The sequence below is a fragment of the Cinclus cinclus genome, chromosome 2, assembly GCF_963662255.1.
Source record: "Cinclus cinclus chromosome 2, bCinCin1.1, whole genome shotgun sequence".
In the NCBI taxonomy this organism is placed as follows: Eukaryota; Metazoa; Chordata; class Aves; order Passeriformes; family Cinclidae; genus Cinclus; species Cinclus cinclus.
In genome coordinates, this window is record NC_085047.1 from 80,556,288 (window position 1) to 80,577,372 (window position 21,085).

A 21,085-nucleotide genomic window follows, 5' to 3' on the forward strand; every position below is an offset into this window, starting at 1 on the left:
CTTTAAGATTTCATAAAACAGTTCTAAAGATTAATCAAAGCTTTTGTTTGCTTTGGTTTGTTTTTGTTTTTTAAAATCTGTTCATTTTCCTCTGAGGATATAACAGGTGAACTAGTTTGCTGTCTTGTACTTTTATGCCTTGGATATTGATACTTATGTGTCTGTGTGTATTCATTATCAATAGAAGTAAATTGTAGCATAATACATGTAATTTTTAAAAAATTAAGCTTATGTGTGGAAAAAGAAATAGAGTAATTTTACTGAGGCAGACTTGTGTTTCTCTGTCCTAGGGTTTGTGACATAGTATGGATTTGATATCATCACAGCATAATCATCTACAAAATCAACAGGTCAGAAAATTTGAAAGACAAGAAGGTAAAATGTTTCTTATTTCACCAGGTTTACTTGTTACTCTTAAGAATATTATTAAGTATAAGGAACAAAGTGTCTTGCTGACAATGAACTATCTTCTAATTATTTCTTTTCCGAAGAACTGTGTTTATGATATTTGTATAGAAAATGCAGCAGATAGCAACAGATACAACAAATTGTTGTAGTATGTTAGCAATGCACGTGGTGTTTCAAGTGTGTTACACCTGCATGCTCTTGTCCTGGCAGTTTTCTGCTGGTGCCTGGCAGCTGTCCTCCAGTTACTTGCCTGTGTCTGATTCCAAGGAATGAAGCTCAGGCTTTTCAGAAGGCTTGTTTACAGGCTGTCATTTAGGAGAATTGGTTATTACAAGCTTGATTTCTGTCTAGACAGCCTCAGATCCTACCTTCAAATACCTTCAGGAGCTGTTGGCAGTGTTTCCTCTTAAGTATTTTCATGGCTGAACAATTTTGAGGATTCTAAAGCTCTATAAATAGTCCTATTTTTAGTGGTCACCAGGAGTAGGCAAGGTATTAGGACAAATGCATATATTTTGTGATGGAGTCTAATTAAGTTCTACAGCTGAGTGCAAAAGGAGGAGATTTGAAAAAAATATTTTATTTTCATAATATTTTTGTTTAAAATCTCAGCTGAGTTGTGGTCAGTGTAGAGCCAGGTAGTTTTCTTCCATGTTTATAAACATTAGCCTAAGAAAATGAGGAGGCATGAATGGAAAATTGGTTACCTTTACAGACTTTATAAACTTTTCCATCTTAAATTCTGTGCCGGGTTCTGGAGGTGGGAGGGTGCTGAACCTGATGCATGGAGATTAGCCTGCTCAATAACTCTGAGCCTGTGGCCTCCTTTTCCTCATCCTTTTCCTCTGCTGCTTCCCCCATTCCTATTTAATTATTTCACCTGCCCAGTCTCAATATGTGTGTCTCAGGGTTCTTACTCCAGTTCGGTTTCTTTGCAAGTTTCAGACATACGATCATAGACTCACAAAATGGTTTGGGTTGGAAAGGACCTTAAAGACCATCTACTTCTAAACCTCCTGCCGTGGGCCCCATACAACCTGGCCTTGAATACTCCCAGGGATGGAGCATCCACAATTTCTCTGGGCAGCCTCTTCCACTGTTGCACCACCCTCAGAGTCTGAGCTCTTTATATTTGGTGCCTTCCCCTTTGCTTATTAATTTACTTGTCATATATTCTCCAGTTTAAAACTCCTTATTTTTGTTCATGATTCCCATTACCACTGGTTCTCCAGTTTACACGTCAGTCTTCACCCAGTCTGATCATTCCTTCTGTGACTTTAAAAATTAGTTCTTCACACCTGCACTGTTAATGTCTCACTTTCCTCATATAATTTCTTGCATTAGCTTTAACTCTCCTTGGATAAATGTTTCTGAGACCAGATGCTACCACTCCTGTCTTAATTTCTTGGGATGCTAAATTACTTTACCCTAGTTGCATTATGTAAAGTCATCCCAGAATAATTTTATCTCTGAGACAAAAGGAGAAGAACAAGTTTGCAAGGTGTAATTGTCCTTGACAGTCCATTTGTCTCACTTCACTTGGCCATGGCTCAGTTTTTAATCCATAAATATCTGAGAAAATGCTGACCTAGTAACCTTCTCGTAACTCCTGACATTTTAGAAGGACACACTCCTTCTACTTGCTCTGCCTGACAGATGTCCTAATTGATGGCAATTCCTGCCATCATTTCAAGCATCTTGGTGGAGTCCAGAGCAGTGCCTTAAATGGGACCTACTTGGAATGGAGCCAAGTGAAAAGCATCCTAACTCTGTAACTTACAATTTAAGATGATTCAGCTGGGAAGAGGTAGTGACATAGCATCTCATTCATATTTCCTGAGCTACTTCTAAAGACACTTCTCATCTCTCTTATTTTCTTCTGCACTGACACTTTTTTCACTGACTTTAAAGACTTTGTTGTAAAATGTGAAAAACATCCTGGGACCTGGGAGTATGGACCCCAAGTCTGCCTCTTCTGAGTTCCCAATTTGTAGTTGGACTTTTTCTTGCTTGTTACCCTTCTAGCATGATTCTTGCAGTCCTGATTTCCTGATGGCCACCTTATTAATTTTACACTTCTCTGTTCTCTTTCTCTCCCTTCAGTAAGTAGACACACTATCTTTGCTTAAGATGTTGCTAAACTCAAATGAAAACTTCTTTCATATAGATAGAACATCTCAACCATGTGCCCATCTTTCCTATTTTCACTTCTTTAGCCTTTGCAGTAGCTACATTTTGACAATAAATATCTCAACTGCCACATGAAAAAAGTGGTATGACTTCATGGGTTGGTGTTGTTAGGTTACTTTCAGGTCCTTTAATCAAAGTAATATTTTAGAAATCCAGGATTTGGTAGGTGAATACTGACTGCATTTTTTAAGGTCTCTTCCTATCTATATCTAATCTATCTAATCTGTATCTAATATACATTATAAAGCTGGCTTTTATAATGTATATTAGATTATCTAATTTAAAAACAGTCTGTTTTGTAGTCGGAGGGAAATAGTTTAGTTATTTTTAGAAATTAAATAGCTTCTGAGCCTAGACTTGGGGATGTTTTCAATGACAGACAAATATGTTGAAGTAACAAGGGAAGTACTTGGCAAACTTGAATTCATTATGCATTCATGAGATAAAATTACTAATAGTACTTCTATTTTCAGCCATTTAATAGTTTTTAGATGACCTTTGACTTGTATAGGGCTGGGATGTCAGTGGTGTAAATTTGAAATTGAAAGCACACCTCTCAAGCCTGGGTAAACACATAGGCTGGATACTTTGAGCGAACCCTCCTCCTGTTCTTGTGTCCTCATGCTCTGGGCTAAGTGCATCTTGTCTCTTGGCTGAGAACTGGCTGCCTGTGGGTGGCAGTTTTGTATTTCTGCATTTCCAAGTATAAAGTTTCAAGCATTTTGTTACCCTAACATGGTGTCTCAGATTAATCAATACAATACATACCTTCATTGACATCACTTCAGCAGGCTGAGCTTGTAATGAATGTAGTGGAATGTGTGCACTTATGTGATGATATCCCTTTTTATAGGCAGGGATGCAGTAAGGAAAAACTAACTGTGCAGTTTAGATATCCTGGAATGGTACTTTGCTTTACATTCTTAGAAAAGTGTAGGTTACATCTGACCTCTGTGAAGTTAAGAGCATGTTTATCTTTCCCTCCTAACACCTTGCAGTACGGGCCCTTAGGCTGAAATGGAATAAAATAGAAAAAGTGGAATGAAGTGGAATGAAATAAAGATACCAAAGTGATGCTGCCTGAAATTTAAGGACTATGTTGTGATTCAGGATTGTGTATGTCTCCACAGAGCCATCTGTAGTGTTTGTAAGACTAGGGCTCTGATCCTGACATGTCGGTAGCTCAGTAAAAATTCTGGGACTACAGAGTCCCTTATTATTGTGACCTTTATGTAGTTTTAGGATAAACTTAATGGAAATACCCCTATGGATTTACTAGGGTACCTTTGGATGATTTCTATCAGTGGAGTAATGTAACTATTCTCCAGCCATCTCTTACAGTCACAGAACTGGCTGCAGGTTTGTTCCCTTACTGATCTTTTTGCAGGTATTCTCTTGACTTTGGGATATATAGATAGTGATAAGATATATTTTTAATGTAAGAAATATGTATTATATATATTTTTTCCACATTATATAAATAAAATGCATCTTAAATATTTAGTTTGGATGACTCCAGTCCTGTGTGTCCAGAGTGGGGGGTGATCTGAAGAGTCCGGAGTATTATGAATTCTTGGAATCTCTTGGAAACTCTCTAGTGTTACTCAGTCAGTCATATCAGCACAGGTAGTCCTCCCTTGAGAAAGTAATTGCTGAGAAGTCACAGAGGTACTATATTCACAGCTGTTCATGCATAGTATTAAAATTAGGACAAGTCTAAATGGTGAACTTTAAATCTAAGATCTACAGGTGAGACTGTACTGCTTCTGAAGATGGGAGAATATGTTGCTGTAGGGCTGAACTTTGTCAGGTCAAGTTCATGCTGTAGTCTTGGATTTCATTCCTTTTGCCAGTTGGAGAAAATCCATCAAAGCAGGAGAGAAGCAGAAGGTGACTGGATCTTATTTCCTTATGACATTGGACTGTGACACCATTTGACCTGAGATTGAGCAGAGTCAAGCCAACACTCGAAAGAGACTAGTATGTTTTTTTTCTTCCCTGTAGGCTGTTCCCATGAATCAGTGGGTGAAAATATTTTTTTCTGAATGAATGCTTCTAATCTGCTAGCAAAATACTTGGAGTATGTTTTGATACTCTATGTTTTTTTTTTTTGTGAATGAGTCTGAAAATGGAGATATTGAGTTCTAGTATATTCTTCAGCTTTCATGGTGGAAGGGTCCTTTTACTTTTTAAGCTATGTTTTAGTTCAGGTATCTAGGTAGTGGTAAATTTTAAAAATATTTTTGCTTTAGCCCCCTTATCTTTGCTGCTTTCTCTGCATTCTGAATGCTGTTTTACAGTGCCTGTCTCTGCTCCCTTTTCATTCAGTGGGGAATACAGTATTGTAGGCCATATCACTATGGATGCAGTGAGGGATTTAACATATGCTTTTAACTGATGGAAGACACACAACTGAATTTTTAGTTTACCATTTCTGATACAACTGCATACTTCCAGGCATGATTTTATGTGACAAGTGGTGTAAATAGCTAATCATGTAGCTGGTTTCTAAACAGGTAGTATTTCTACTCATTCTCAGAAAAACTGTGAACATAAAGATTGCCTTCATTTTTATAGAAAAATAGTGCAGTTTGCAATTTTTTTTCCATTCTGACCCAGTCTGTTTCCTGTAATTTTCCTTCTACCTTCCCTTCCCTACCTGAAGGACTTCTCCAGCTTTCTTAAAGCAGAACTCACATAATTTTCTTTCTTTAGGTTTTTGTTCTAACATATAACATATGATGTGTGAATGTGTCAGCAAAATCCTCTGGTTTCCTACACAGGATTGAGGTAAATATTATTGTATTATTGATACTAATGTAAAATCAAGGGAACTCATGGAGCATGCTCCAGAGATGTTAGGCTTCTGTAATAAAAAAATGCTTTATCTAAAATATTCCTAAGAACACTGTAAGTAATTAATCTATTAGGCAAAGAGTCTTAAGAAACTTAAAGATACTCTTGAAAAATTTGGGGCATCTATAGATGGTAACTTTTTGTACACAAGTTCAAGACAAAGAAGTTCATTCTGTTTCACTAAGAAAAATGATGTCAATTTCTATATGTTACCTTGACAGGATCAGACTGCCTCATCTTACTGTAAATAAGATTCTGGCACTAGAAACTCCAGTAGTTTCTCTGTTTGCTCATGCAAGTAGATGAATAGACTGAAGAAAATAGTTCTGTGTGTATACCACTTTCATGCTTCTCCACATCACAGAAGAGGGGTGAGGACAAACCTATCTGGTCAAACACAGCCTGTGTCTGGCTCTGTGAAGCAGGGAGGAGCCAACCCTGGCAGACTTCTAAGTTCTAATGGTTCAGTATCAGTGCTCCAGGAGTATTCCTGGAAATGCCCATTATGCACTTCCTTTCTTACAAGAATTGATAGCCAGGTCAGTCAAGCCTCCTCTTCTCTCATCCTACCCTATTCTACTGACGAGTAAAGTTTTTGTCTTAAAATGTAATTAGAGTCCATTCATTGACTTATAATTTCAGGACTTTTTTTCTGAACAAGAGAATGTTCACTAACACAGAGGTAAACGCCTCCAGGAGAATAACCCCTTTTCAGTTTTTTCACCTGTTATCAAGGAACTAGTTTGATCAAAGTACCAGCAGAATTTTCTTAATGTTTTCAGGTATTAAAAGACTTTGTCTCACTTGGATTTTGCTTACTCTTACAATAATTTTTGTGTCACTTGAAAGATTTCCCACTAGTTCTTTATTTTTCTATTCTCACTGCTTTGAGGGCCGTTACAGAAAAATTAACTTATTTCCTTTTGTACACTCCCACAAGAAGTTGTTCTGAAAGATAAAAAGCAGCAAACACAGGAGTGTTTTTTGTTGTTCAAAGGAAAAATTGTATGAAGTAAGTGAATCTGACTAAAAGTCTGCACTCCTTATTTTGTCAGCACTCTGTCAGGATCATTAGTATCCTGCTTCTGATGAAGTTTCTCCTTTGGGCCCTGTCTAACATATGATAACTCTGATGAAAAAGATAGTATTTTTGATTATTTCACAATGGTAGTGTTTTCTTAAAGGGAAGTTGAAAAAAAAAAAAAGTGTGAATTTCTCCAGATAAGTCATCTGCAAGATTACCAAAAGTTATAAGATGGGAAAAATTCAAGTGGTATTATTGATCAGCAGATTTGGGATTCTTCTTTCAGGGGTACATACAGTGCTCATGAAGAGAGCATTGACTCGCAAACTCTGTTTGTGTACGTGCTATGCAAATCTGAAGTAGAAAGTTTGCTGATCCTGCAGGGAATAGGTGGAAAATGCTTATTGAGTGCTAGAGGGGCAGTAGTAATACTGCTAAAGTTTTATAGATCTTCTCGCAGGAGCTTTATAAGTTAAGACCTAATAAGTCACCAGCTTCTCAACAAAATTGGATCCAAAACAGATGTCAAGGGAGGAGGAATCAAGAAAAATGGTTGTAATTGAAAGGTAATAGAAAGAATAGCTTTTATTTCTACAGCTAGTAATGATCACAGAACAAGATCAGACTGCTCTAAGCAATTGGAGAAGATTAAAAGCAGGGTATATCTGGTATGCTTGGAAACAGGATGATATATTAAATACAATTATGATATGTGTAATAAGACAGCTTTTTATTATTTCTTTCATAAGAGAAAGATTAATTTTGCCCTGAAGCAGTATTTCCCTGGCACTTAGCTCATGTTTGTCAAGAGCACTCTGATTACAGGCACAGTGATGCATGTGTTTTCTCCCAGCTTAACATTAGAGGCTTGAAGAGGCCGGTACATACTGCTTGTTTTCTGACATCTTAAAATACCATAGTTTCAATATTGAGCATTTTGTTTTAGTTACATTTATAAAATTTATGAAAATTTTATTTTTCCAGTAGTATATGCACGGTATTATTTTTAAATTTGCTATATCCCATGATTAGGGTTCTCCCCCTGCCCCAAGTAAATTCTACAAGTACTGTGGTGGGTTAGTCAGTTTTTGTTGGGGTTTTGTGTCTTATTGTCAGCATAAAAAAATAAAATGTTTTGGGTTTTTTTCCCTTGTTTGCTGCTATTCTCTAGTTTCCTGTGATGCTGAAATTTGACTAAGAAGCTTAAAGCACTGGCTATGAGCCTGAGCAGCTTCCTGATGTCTCTTTATTTGATATACTATTTTTCTTTGTTCACCTCTGCTTTTGTTCCTTGGGCCTTGTATCACAAGGAAGGAAGAGTGACTTTGCCCATAAGTTATTAATAAAATATACTGAGGCATATAGCAAAGTAAATGACAATACTTAGGATCGTTATGTCCTGTGACTGCAATGTTTCAAAGGGGAAGAAAATGTGAAGAATCTTCAGTAGAGCAAAGTGTTTTATGTTGACAGAAGCATGAATGGTTTCATTTTCAACAGCCAGCAGATCCCAAAATTAATAATGTGATTTTGATGGGAGTTGAAGGTTTGATACAGAAACTCTGCTTTGGACAAGGGGGTAACCAAGTTATCTAAATCTCTAGCATGCTTTCTAGAAGGTGTACCTTTTAAACATGTTTTTCTTTCAATGGTTTACCAGCAGATCATAGTTTGCAATGGAAGCAAAATTCTTGTAAAAACTTGGAATGAATCTAGACTTTGCTAAGAAAATGCTTTAGACAGCTTCACTTACATTTTTTTTTCTGACATTGTGGTGCAGTTTTGTGTGATGATGGCAAAACTGAAACTAGCTTGGTATTCCACTAAAAAGGAATGAATCCTCTTCTGTTAGAAGAGTTATCCAGTATTTTGTTAGTTATCATAAATATTCTTTGCTTAGCAACAGGGATGGCATTCAGGATATCAAGCCAACTGGAAAGAATCCCTCTGACAGGGCTCTGTTGGGGTGGGTGGATAAGCTTTCCTGACAACACGAGTGCTTTCACTCTTGTCCATCATAATTTGTGTTGCTAGGATCTGTTTCAAAAGTTTTGTGACAGACTTATAAATTATATTCTGGCTCCTTTTTTTTTTTTTTTTTTACTGTCAGAAAGAACTATAATATGGGGAAAATGAACAGTAAAAGGATATGGAGAATAATGAAAAATCCAGGTGCATAAGACTGTGAGTGTCTATACTAGGGCAGCTGTTCTTGAAGGAAAAAAGAAGTTTAAAAATTCCCTTTGGTTTACTGAAACAGAAAACAGTATATGCTAACATTCCCCTTCTTTACTTTTTATGAACTTGGCTGCTTCAGCGAAACACAAAAGAAGTTATTTAGCCACACACTGAAAATTTCAATTAGAATTCAGGAGAATTGCTGTGTACCATGCTAACAATTTATGGTGAAATATATTTTATTCACAGGTGTAGTTTATATTCTTGCTTTCAAACCAGCTTTTCAATATGAATTGAATATGAAATCAGTCCACTCAGCTTCTTCGACCTTTTATACTTTTGCTTCCAGGGGAAAAAGAAGATGAACAGATAGTTGCAGAAATCATGGGGAGGCGTTTTTTCCCCGATGTTATAACTTATAAGACCTGGGAAGGCTTTCACTTTGCTGGCCATGAGATAAGAATTACAGAAGCCACTGATTGTTACGGAGCAGTCGTCTGGCCATCGGTACAATATTTTTGTAGTACTTTTATTTTTAATTTTTGGAGTTGTCTTGCATTTTAAAATTTGTTTTGTATAATAAATATACTTTTTTATATATGTTATATACCCAAGGAAATAATTCTGTGCTTCTCTGTCTCTGTTCTGTAAATCCCAAACCTGAATTTAACCTGTTTTTATGTGGATTCATGTTTCTCAAAGCTTACTTGGTATTTTTTGTGCATGCCCCAGTCACACAAGGTGTATGAACTCGTGTCCCCTCCTTGCTTGCCAGTAGCTTTTAATCCTATTAGCCAATTACAAGCATATTTTGGAATAAATATGGCAGTTTTATGATGACTGCATTTCTGTACGTTTTTTTATAAATGCAGATGGCTGTGTAGCAGGCAGATCCAGGTCGTGGATACAGCTGTGATACGAGCTCACAAAGTGTTAGCACTCATAGGAGCCATTCAACCTACTCGTGTAAGGAACAAATTTACCTTGTTAATACACAGATATGGGCAAATGTTCACCTGGAGCTTTCAGTTTTTTAAGCAGCTGGAAATCTATTTGGAGATAACCATTGTCCTTGGCTTTTGATATAAGAACCGTCAACACATTCATACAGGGAGACTTCTTCAAGTTTTGAATCTGTACAGTGCAGCAAACTTACTGTTTTGAAATAATTAAGACTGAAAGAAATCTCCAGGGAGGTGCCATGATGCATGATGAAATTTATGTCCATATGAGAGAGACCCAGGATGCTCCATTTCTTTCCCAACTGCCTCAGCCTCCTAGGATCATACTGTTTTTCAGAAGTATGGCCATAGTTCAGCCGAGGATGGTTGTCCTATTCATCTCTTTTGAAGTCTAAATGATATTCCTGGTTTTAGGGGACCTGGACCAGTCATCTGTACTGTATGTTTTAGTGCCCTCAGTGCATGTCTTCAAGGAAAGTTTGGCTGACTACCAGTTATTCACACAAAAGCATGTACTTCACTGAAAAACACTTTTTTTTTTTTTAATCTGGAAGGGCTTAGCCAGTTTTGTTGTGGAAGGAAGACAACCCTTTGGTCTCTGTCTCCCTTCTACTTCCATCTGGTTGTACTTGAAATCTTCTGAAAAATGTCAGCCAGATTTGTCAGGAGTACAGAAACTTTAAGGAAAGTAAAGATTCTGTATTTTTCATGGAAAAGAATGCAGATTTCAAAGTTTCCCTGATTTAGCCCTCAGAGACTTTGATTATGCTAGCCAATTTCTACAACAGAATACGATGAAAACCTGAAGGAAGGAATTAAAGGAATTAATGTAACTAGGAGAAAATCCTAATGTAAGGTCAAATATAATGTCAAAATAATGTCAAATATTGGACCCAGTCTTTGGAAACCTTTTAATTTTTCCTGGTTCTTGCAGACCGAGTTCTATACCAAAGTGCAGCTGATTAAGTGATATATGTAAGTTCACATTACCTTCTCTTCTGTGCTCTGAATTAAGAGGCAGAAAACAAAACCTTTGTTTGACTTTCTAGCATGTTAACATTGGGTCAGCAGTCCTCCTGTTCCTTTCCTCTCATTCTTAATTAGTTAAAAGCAAAACTAATTTTGCTGTGCCAGAGCAGGCTGCTAATAATTGCCTTTCCAAATGGTCATCTGTATTGTAATAGGATGTGGCAATCATCCTATTTGTCAATGGAGACTATATAACTATCAAAGTCTGAGAAAAATATGGAAGAAAATATGGAAACTATGAGAGAAATAAAATTAAAATTCTTAATAAAATTTTACTAGAAATAAAATTAGTAAAATAAAATAAACATCTCTTACTGGTCACAGTGAGAGGGCAGAAAAGCTGAGGAAGATTCTTAATCACTTTAACTGATTCTTCATCAGTTTATATATATATGTGTAAGTAGTCTTTTGTAGATGCTCTTTATGGCTGTATTTACCATGAAAATTTGATAAGCTTAACAAGGTGAACAAATAGACACTGCAAACAAACCAAACCAGAGGAAAAGGGGGTAAATCTATTTGTCTCTTTTGAACCCTAAAACAATTAATTATTGTCAGAAATAATTGACTGTTGGAACAACTTAAGGGTTGTAGTGGATTTTCTCTCACAAGCAGTATTTATATCAAGATGTTTTTGTGAAGGACACATTTTATCTCAACTAGAAGTCCAATTATAAGCAGGAATTGGTGACAAGAATTTTACAACTCATGTCATGGTTTGTGACAGATTATCTAATTGCAGTTATTCCTTCTGGCTGTAATAATTCACAGACCTATAGGAAGGCAAGTTGTAGCATTTATTTTGTGACCTATAGGGCCCAAAGATCATAGTGAGCTGTGGTTCTTTAGGGATAGTGCACGAATGAATATTGCTCATTTGAACAGACAACAGTTTTTTGCATGCTTTTAAATGACAATTCATTTGTTCAGTATGTTCATGGATTTCCTCCCCTACAGGCTCTTGTTCTGTGTTATTTTTTGGAAACTAATTCTAAACAATGCAATTTGGTTGACAAAAATGTGATTGAAATTGGAGCTGGAACTGGCTTGGTCTCCATAGTAGCCAGTTTGCTGGGTGAGTATGTGATTATGTGTCTTATGCTCTTGGAAACACCTCTCAGATGAACATCGAGGACAAAGGATGTGGCTTACTTCTTCTTAGAGTCTTGTTTGAAGGCTTCCAAGAGCAAGAAACAGTAAATTCTAAAAGGCTAGCTTGGAAACATGTTTTGTGGGTTTTTTTCTGGGAGTGTATTGATACAACAAAGGAGGTCTCCGTAGATATGTTTTCATTAACTGTGTTAAACTAGGGATCAAAATAAGAAATTAGTGGCTTCACAGGATGTCAGTGGCAAATAGATTGAGCCAGATGTAGGTATGACCCTTACTTTGAACAAACAGCTCTTGGATGCCAGATCACCATTTGTGTTTCAGTATTTTCCTTCAGCAACTTGATCTTTCTGCTACAGACATTGTTGTGTTTTCTCTCATGGCATCCTATTAATCTTCAAGAGTCATCCAGGTCAGTGGGTTCTGCATTTTAACAGAATTTTAACTTTTGGTAGTCTGAGAAGTCTTCTTGTATGACAAGGGAAGCACCTGAGGTTGTGCTTAAATCTCATGCTGACTTCTTGGATTCAGTAATTGGTATTCATCAATCCCTAGTCAGTCACTGTATACTTTTAACCAATGTGATATCAAGATACAGTAAGTATCAGATTTCTCCCCACCAGCTGCATTTAGATGGCAATCTGTAGAGTAGAACTACAAGGAAGCAAGTATTTATTTTAAGCACAATGTTTAAGAATTTTTGGAAGCATCTACATTTTTTATTGCCCTCAGTGAGAGTTACCTGATAAAGCCAGTTCCTAATGGAGTGGCTTTTGTGAATGGACTTTTACTAAAGTCTTGATGTATATTCAAATATTATATTTATTTTCTCTGTCACAGGTGCCTTTGTGACTGCCACAGATTTACCAGAACTACTGGGAAACCTTCAGCACAATGTTCTCCAAAATACAAAGCAAAAATGCAAGCACCAGCCTTGTGTTAAGGAGTTGTCTTGGGGAATTGATCTGGAAAAGAACTTTCCTAGGTCTTCATGTCACTTTGACTACATTATGGCTGCTGATGTAGTTTACCACCATCCATTCCTGGATGAACTCCTCCTAACTTTTGATCACCTTTGCAAGGATGATACTATTATTCTGTGGGCCATGAAATTTAGGTTGGAGAATGAGAACCGATTTGTGGACAGATTTCAGATGCTGTTTGACTTAGAGATGATTTCTAATTTTCCTAGTTTGAACATAGCCTTGTATAAAGCAGTGAGGAAAGGCAGACCTTCCAAACCGAAGATCTGAAAGAGAGATACAGACAGGTGACTGTTTCAGCTGTTCTGCAGCTTTTCTCTAATAATTTCCATTTTAGTAGCTGCTGACACTTACATGAATGACATTTCTAGAGACAGGTAAAACAAATCATCAAATTCCTAGTGCATTCCTATAAATTCCTAAATTCAGTTTGCCAAGAGCGTTATACACAGAAGAGATGTATCTGTGACATTTTCTTGACTTTTATGTGCTAAGATGACAACTCTAATAACTTTTACAAGACTTACCGTTATTGTTATGGGTCATATAATGAATATTTCTGAAAGTTTTCAATTACAGCTTTGACCACTCTCTTATAAGTCTGAACAATTGCTTAAAACTTTGGACTATAAGTCTTTGTATTTAAAAGTTTTGGTGTTAAATCTGATATTTCCCTATTCTCACTATCATGTTAATCCTTCCTTTGAATACTCTTAATAGGACATTAAATTAGCTGAAAAAACCTGTCAACCTGGAAAACACACTGTTGTGATAAAGGGACAGAGTATATTAGTTACTCTTAATGAAATGATTATGCTTTAATTTTTTATTTAAATTTAGGGATTCTTCAATACACAGCCATGCACATGAGGCAAGAGGGAGTTAAATGTTTTGTTGCTTGAACAAAGCTCTTTTATTAGAAGCATACAACATATCACCAGCTGCCCTCCAGACCAAGAACTAAAAGTCTTTGTAGAGGCCAGCTCCTCCCAAAATAGACAGTTATCTGAACCTAAGGGAACAACAATGGAAAAAGGACAGTGGCCATCAAGAGAGGAGCTTTGCACTGCTGGCAGCTGGAGGCAGAAAATGAGACCAGCCTGTCATGGTGTGGCTGAGGCATGGATAGGATTAGATACTTGTTTTTTTTAGTATGGGCAAACAAATTACTTTTCTCCTAGCCACTCAGTATTGCATGCTCCTGTTTTCAGTGGCGTATCCAAGAGGTTTTTTTTTTTTGTGGAGATTAATAAAATTATTCTTCCCACATGCCATATTTTCTGTTTGTAGTTGATTTTGAGGCTTTCAATTCTCTTTCAGGCTAGAGAAGAGAGCTTTATCACCTCTAATGTAGCAGGCATCTGCCCTAGTAATGAGGCTCTGGGTAATGTCAGTATTCATCTTTTTAGCTCCTATTTGTGTTCTCTCAAAGTTTTTTTTATTTTTTATTGTTGTCTTCCTGAACATATTATTGCTTTTATCTTTGATTGTGGCAGATGCATGTTACTTTTTTACTCTGGCACAAGTCTGGGCAGAACTGTGGTAAGTGTGATTTGGATTGTACTTTGTGTCCCAGCTGAACACTGGTACCCAGTGTTAGAGATGAAGTGTTGCAGAGAGGAGAGGCTGATCTGCCAAGCTTTTCCAGTAGGATCTGGATATGCTAGGGCATCCTTGGTGAAACACAAAAGGTGACGCTAGGATAAAACTAAAGCAATCAGTAGCATGCCTTAGCCCGGAAGCAAAATGAAAAGAAAGGAAGTCAAGTCTATTTTTTACCTCTCCTGCTGAGAAATCACGTGTGGGATTTTGGCTTGGAGGTTATTAGAGAAAAATCTAATCCTCATCAGTAAATTTCCTGTGATAAAGTTTGTAGATAGAGGTAGAATCCTTTATTGAATCAATCAGTATAGCTGGAAAATTACTCTATACCAGCTGACAGAGAGTATTGCCCCTCCTTACAGATGTTTTATGTCCTTAGATAATTACGGCTGTAGAAAAACAGACTGCAGAACGGAAATACTTGGATTTTTTTTTTTTAATATTGCGTAATAGAAAGTTTAGTGTAAGTGAATAAAGAAACAAACAGGGTTCATTACCATTGCTTGATTTCTTCTGCCTGCTTCCTGTCTCTTAACTTGCTTGCAATCATCAAATCTACTTTAATTGTAACCATAGTCCTTGTATCCAAAAGGGCATCCGAGTCTACAAATGTTTCACGGATAAATGGATTGGTGCTATAATTAGTACAATGACCTTGTGAACTCTGAAATGATGAAGGCTAAAGAGGAAGACTACAGCAAAGTGGTTAAGTGTGATCACTTTTAAATAGCTATGCTGCTGACTAGCCCTCCTGTTTGAGTCACAGACTGACCCCTGCTGAGCTTCTGCTGAATTCAACAGGAGATGTGTTTGTCAAATGGAGTCAGGATTCAGCACTTTAGGCCCAGCAGCTTGTTAATGTGTACTGGAATGTAACATCAGCTCTCTTTCTCACAAGTCTGCCTAGCCCCGCTGTGTGAAGCTTCCTGGGAAATCTCCAGTGACTGGCTGCTCTATTGTGCAGACACCTTTTATCCTCTGGTGTGATGGGCAGGTTATTAGCCATGACCAGTGGAGGGTGAGCTTGTATTTGGCATTTGCCTATGGAGTTTATTTCTGCTCTTTGAGAAGTCCCACATAAATGTCAAGTATTACTGACCTCTAAAGTCAGTCATATTTTTAATAACCACTTATTCTTTGTTCTAATAGCTCAGATAAAGGATCAAAACTGTCATTCAGTGCATTATATTGCTAATACAGATGACATTTGTAGCTGTAGCTTCTGAAAGGCGGGGGTCAAGAAGGTCAGTTAAATTTGTGGGTGAAAGAGCTCCACTTTTAAAGAATACCACAGAATCTGGCTATGCTGGTAGGCTTTTACACTCTCTTATAGGGTGTTACGATAATCAAACTAATTTAAGAGATAAATTTGGATGTATAGTATAGATTCAATTAATTCCTTGGGTTTTATGCTTTATTTCAACCTAAGAGCAGCAATATATTTAAGTAACTTGATGGCATTTGCTAAATTTGCCACAAACATTATGTTTTTCAATGCTAATATTTTCAGGAAGGGTTATTTTTGTATAAAATGTATGTAGAATTATTAGAGTGATTTGCTTTGCTGCTTATTTTACCTTTTCGTCAAGATTTAAAAAAAAAAAATCTTTGCCTTTTCTCTCTCAGAATTAAAGAAACAAATGTTTTCAACATTTTAGAGTTTCCATATGGGCACATTGTGGTTTTGTCTCTCTTTCACTGAATTTCACTTTTGGAGCTCTGTGTGACTTGGTGTTGTTTACACCCACTTGGGCTTTTACCTCTTACAACAATTGTAAGAAAAAGCTGTAGCTGCTGAAAATCTAGGGAAAAAAATTCAAATGACAGTACAGATCTACTGTGCCAAGTTAATTTTCATTTAGAAACAGTGATGGAGCCGCAGCCTAAGAAATACAACTGCTAAAAATAGGCAAATAACTACCTCTGTCTCAAATGGCAGTTGAATGATGAACAACATATATTGGCCATTATGCAAGCAGTAGTCAGTGCTAGGTGAGCAAAAAAGTCCAAAGAATATCACATGTCCTCCTGCATGGATCTTTATTTCCAGTCACCTTGAGTATATCAGCACAGGCAGCTCAGTCATCTGAAGAAATAGCACATTTACCAAACAACCCAGGACCTTGAAACCTAAATGGATTTAGAAATCACCAATTTAGAAGTCACCAATTCAGCAGCACCCTTAGAACTCTGGTGACCTGAATGGTGCAAGACTTCTCCCTATTCAGCCACTGCTACTACACTGGTAACCTTGAGGTGATCTCAAGGTAAGTTCAGTGACAAAGAAAGAAAGAAAGAAGCTGTCAAGATGTCATTGCTCCATATGTATAACTAAGAAATTGACATGTTCATTCTTATAATAGGCCTGTGACTTCAGGGAAATGTGTAAAGCAACAGGAAATTGAGCTAAATGTCAAGGGATTTAAACCTCACTCTCACGGGAAAGTCCAGTACCAAAGTTGTTTCACAGTAAAAATAACATTTCCTGTGCTCCACCTTGTTTATATTTTTTTACATAAATAAAGTAAATTAATTTTATTATTGCATAAAAACAAATACTTCTGTGCCACTCTTGACAAATTAGAAATACCCTAAAAGTATCAGCACTCAGCAATAGGCCAGAATAAAATAACAATTTTTCCTTTTTACATAGTTAAGCCATCCAAACATACAATACGCAGACTGTATTGGATAGTCTGGAATTTCAGGATCATTCAGGTTGGAATGCACCTCTGAAGGATATCTAGTCCTACCTTCTGCTCACAGCTGGGCCTCGTTCAAAGTCTGAACAGGTTGCTCAGTTTCTCCAGTTGTACATGAAAATCTTGAAGAAAGAAGATTCCACAATACCCCTGAGCAGCCTGTTAATTTCTTCCCCCCCACCTCACATATCCAACTGTAATTTCTCTTGCTGCAATGGGGCATCTGTCTGTTGTCATTTTGCAATGCATCAGTGGCTTCACCTTCCCTATAACCCTCTTGTCACGTAGCAAAAGAGAGATGCAAGATCCACCACTTAGGCTGAAGAAGCCTAGTACTCTCAGCCTTTTGCTTCCTCCTGCCCCTTGACCCTTTTAGTCCTCCTCTGCATTTCTTTAGTTTGTTAAGATTCTTATCACTAGTGGCTCCAAAAGCTGATGCAGTCCTGCAGATAGGGCACCGTTATGCCACACAGAAGGCTAATGATCACTTTGAATGATCTGCTGGCCACACTTTTGCCAGTGCAGTTAACTTGCATCAACTTCAAGGCTACAGCACTGTCTTTGTTGCTGTTCCATCAGGACATCCAGTTCTTCTTCTACAAAATCAGTCTCTAGGTTGTCAGCTCGTGAGTTGGCATGAGTTAAAGCCTGCGCTTTTGCCTCCTGTTACTCTATCAGACCTTATGTGGATTTTATGGACCTATTCCTTCCATCTGCCAAAATTCCCCTGGGCAGCAGCCCTGCTCCTCCCCTGTTTGGTGCCTTGGTAGCATTTAATTTCAATTTATGTAGTCCACTGTTCATGTCATTAATGGAAATTAATGCATCAGTCCCCACCATGACCTCACCTGCATCATTCCTCCAGGCTGCTTGCTTGGGCTTTTTTTTTTTTTTTTGTTCACTAGCTTTGAGTCTAAAGGCCCGTTCAGTTTTTAACCATTCATCAATCTGCATCTCTGCAACTGAACTACAAAACCTCTATAGCAAAAAATGTGATAAAGTGATGGAGGAAAAAGCACTGTGCTCTGCTTATCCACCAGAACAATCATAGGAAACAGTTTGTTCAGGTCCTTAGCAAATTTGTATTGGTTGTTTGCAAACTTATGTGCTTGGAAGTGCCTTCCAGGAGGTTTTCTTGCAGATGGGATGATGCAGACTGGACTGTGGTCTTCTTGAGTCTTCTTCTAGTTATTTTTGAGCGTGGAGTAATATTTGCTTTTGTCCTCAGAAACTGGGAGTTGCCTCAGACTGTCGCCTTTCAGAGTTGATAGCACTCTTACAGTGACATCAGCCAGCTTCCTTGGCATCCTCAAGACACTGCCTTGTCCCATGGATTTCTGTGTGCCCAGGGGGCTTAAGTGGACCTCACCTTGGTTGTCCCTATGCCTACTGCTTTCACCAAATTGTGTCACTAAACAAGAAGATACAGAAATCTTGAGAGCTGGCCTTTCCAGTAAAGACCAAGGAATGGATTAGCTCAGCCTTTGTCACATCCTTTTTTATATGCTAACCCACTCAGCAGTAAAGCCACATTTTAAGTTGTCTTCCTTCTGCTGTTCATGTGTAAAACCCTTCAGATCCATATCTTCTTATCCAGCCTTAGCTTTCTTAACTCCTGCACTGCCTGTTTGAGCAATGTCCCTTATTCCTCCTTGGTAGCTTATCCCTGTTTCCACTTTTTGGACAGTCTTTTTTTCCATTTTAGCTCAGTCAGAATATATTATTTTTCATGCATGCTTATTTTTAGTGGAGTTTTCTTGGCATTTTTAGGATAGGCTAAACGTCACTGAGGAAGTTGCTCCTCAATGTTAACCTCTTGATACTTTGGTCTTCAGGGTAGTCTGCAATGAGATCTCATCTACTTATCTCTTGAAGTCTTCTCTCTGGAAATCTAATTCTTTAGAATATATTTTAATGTCATAGAATCTAAGTCTTTATTCTGCTACTTGCCTTCTTGTCTCAGACTCTACAACCTCAATTTCAGGGTTGCTGCAGTCAATGCAGCCACAGGCTCTACTAATTTAAGAGACCATTATTTATGAGTAGAATATCCAGAATAGCACTTTCCCTATCTGGCCAGTTCAGCATCTGCTTCAAAAAAAATTGATTTTTTACCTCAAAGAACTCCAGAAACCTCTTGAGTTGCTTGAAGTGTGCAAGTTACCTTTCCAAGAGACATCAGGGAAGATTAAAGTCATTGTGAGAACCAGGGACCACGACGCTGATGGTTCTTCAGACTGTTTAAAGATGTCTTGCCCACCACCTTTTCTCTACAGGATGCTCTGTAGCAGATGTCTGCATTGGTCTTCTGTCTGATCTTACCCATAAGCTTTTGGCTCACTCATTGTCTAGTTGATAGCAGGGTGTGATTTATTTGAATCTCTTGTTATAGAGTGCAAATCCACTCCTGTTTTTGTCCTCTTTTCCTGTCCTTAAAGGCCTGTGGATCACAGCACAGCAGGTGTGCCATTTACCTGAAATACAAGACCCTAAAATACACCACGGTGACTATGACTACCTCTGAGAAAGATAGGCAATTGGAAAGCAAGAGAGAAGTAAATCAGGATTGTTTAAGAGATGCTGCAGTCTTAGGGGCTATCCAGGCATAAAGTCCAAATGCACTGAAATCCTGAATGCTATGTCCTAGAAGGTCCATAATTAGATGAATTTTCCAGAAAAATTAATTGATTTATAGAGCTTATTAACTTCCAGTATGAGATGATTACTTTATTGGATTACCCAGATAATATATTATCGGATGATTATTATAACATATTAGCTATATGCATCTGTCCTTTGTGTTATTGACCCTACTCACTTTCTTTCAAGCTTGAAAGCAGTTCATGTAAACAAAAACCGTTGTTGCTTGTGGGATGCCTGTGATTATTACACCCCTGTGTACAGCAATGACTGTTGCGCTCTGAGGAGCTCAGCCTTGGCAGCAGAGTAGAAGGGTCATTAAATTTTGGCTATGTTCCTGCTAACAGTCAAGCAGTACTGTATTAACTAATAAAACTGTATGAACACTTGGAGTAACTGTACAGATTTCTTGATGGTAGAAACCATCTTTGTTCACGCCTAATGTCTGGGGACCTCTGTCTCCCAGAATGGGTGGAACCCAGTGCTCCAGGACAGGTACCTGGAAGGATTTGGCCCAGATGAAACATTGGACCCATACTCTTCAGCTTGTGAAATCTGTTTTTCCTAGAAGAACAAAAACCAAATAACTTCAAAGCGTGTTTGTTGAAACTGATGTGTGCTATTAAACTCACTGTTTTATACTGCAAACAATCTTTGCCAGTAGAGTCCCGGCAAATTATAATCAGGAAAATGCAGTGGAAAAAAAAATTATTAAACAAGCTGTACAGAAAGTTGCAGACATAAGAAATCATATGGAAATTATTGCTGAGCTATGTAAAATAGCTCCACTTTATTCAATACTTGTTTGCAGTCTAGTACCCATTTTTCAGTAACCTCCTAGCAGATAGTCCATATCGTAGCCTTAAGCAACTGAATAATAGACTCAGGAAAAAGTTTTATAAGACAAATTGTCTGGCACAGCCTGTGAAGAGGAATCTGCCTTTTATTTAGTACGTAAGGATACCCACTTATATCTTGGCACTACCAGAGGTTGTGATAGCTGCAGAAAAAAGAGGATGTCAGAGTATAGAAAGGGGAGGAAAGATTAGATCTGGGATTCTTTTTCACTTGTGTGGTCTCATCTGTTTTTTCCTGTCTCATAGAAGTTTGATGTAAAACGTATATCCAGTTTAGAGAGTTATTGGGAAACTCCTTGCTGCGTCTTCCCACCTGAAAGGGCTTTGCCATTTTTCATGCAAGGCTAAGCTTAGCCTTGGGTCTCTGGTGTCTGATCCCATAACTCCTACCTTCCCGGACGCCGAGCAATCCAGATGCAGAACCAAAACATAGATTGTTCCCATCTAGGGCCATGATGAGAAAAAAACCCTTGAACTTCAGTCTTTATCTTCTTGAATAAGTGCCATAACCACTAGACAAATGCATAAAATCCTGCACCATGAC

At 37.7% G+C, this 21,085-nt stretch overlaps 1 protein-coding gene across 1 annotated transcript; it reads left to right on the plus strand.

The window, feature by feature from the left end:
• Positions 1–272: 272 nt before the first annotated feature.
• LOC134057899 (protein-lysine methyltransferase METTL21E-like) lies at positions 273–13,010 on the plus strand. The gene is made up of 4 exons (XM_062514942.1): positions 273–375; positions 9,006–9,163; positions 11,605–11,722; positions 12,598–13,010. The coding sequence occupies exons 1-4, from the start codon at positions 306–308 to the stop codon at positions 13,008–13,010; spliced, it is 759 nt and encodes a 252-aa protein (XP_062370926.1). The 5' UTR covers positions 273–305.
• Positions 13,011–21,085: the final 8,075 nt, after the last annotated feature.

Excerpts from the sequence above, each read along its gene's own strand:
- LOC134057899 (XM_062514942.1), top strand. The coding sequence starts at position 306 with ATGGATTTGATATCATCACAGCATAATCATCTACAAAATCAACAGGTC. Across the intron at positions 376-9,005 it reads AAAATTTGAAAGACAAGAAG|GGGAAAAAGAAGATGAACAG; the intron begins GTAAAATGTTTC and ends TTTTGCTTCCAG. Across the intron at positions 9,164-11,604 it reads GAGCAGTCGTCTGGCCATCG|GCTCTTGTTCTGTGTTATTT; the intron begins GTACAATATTTT and ends CCTCCCCTACAG.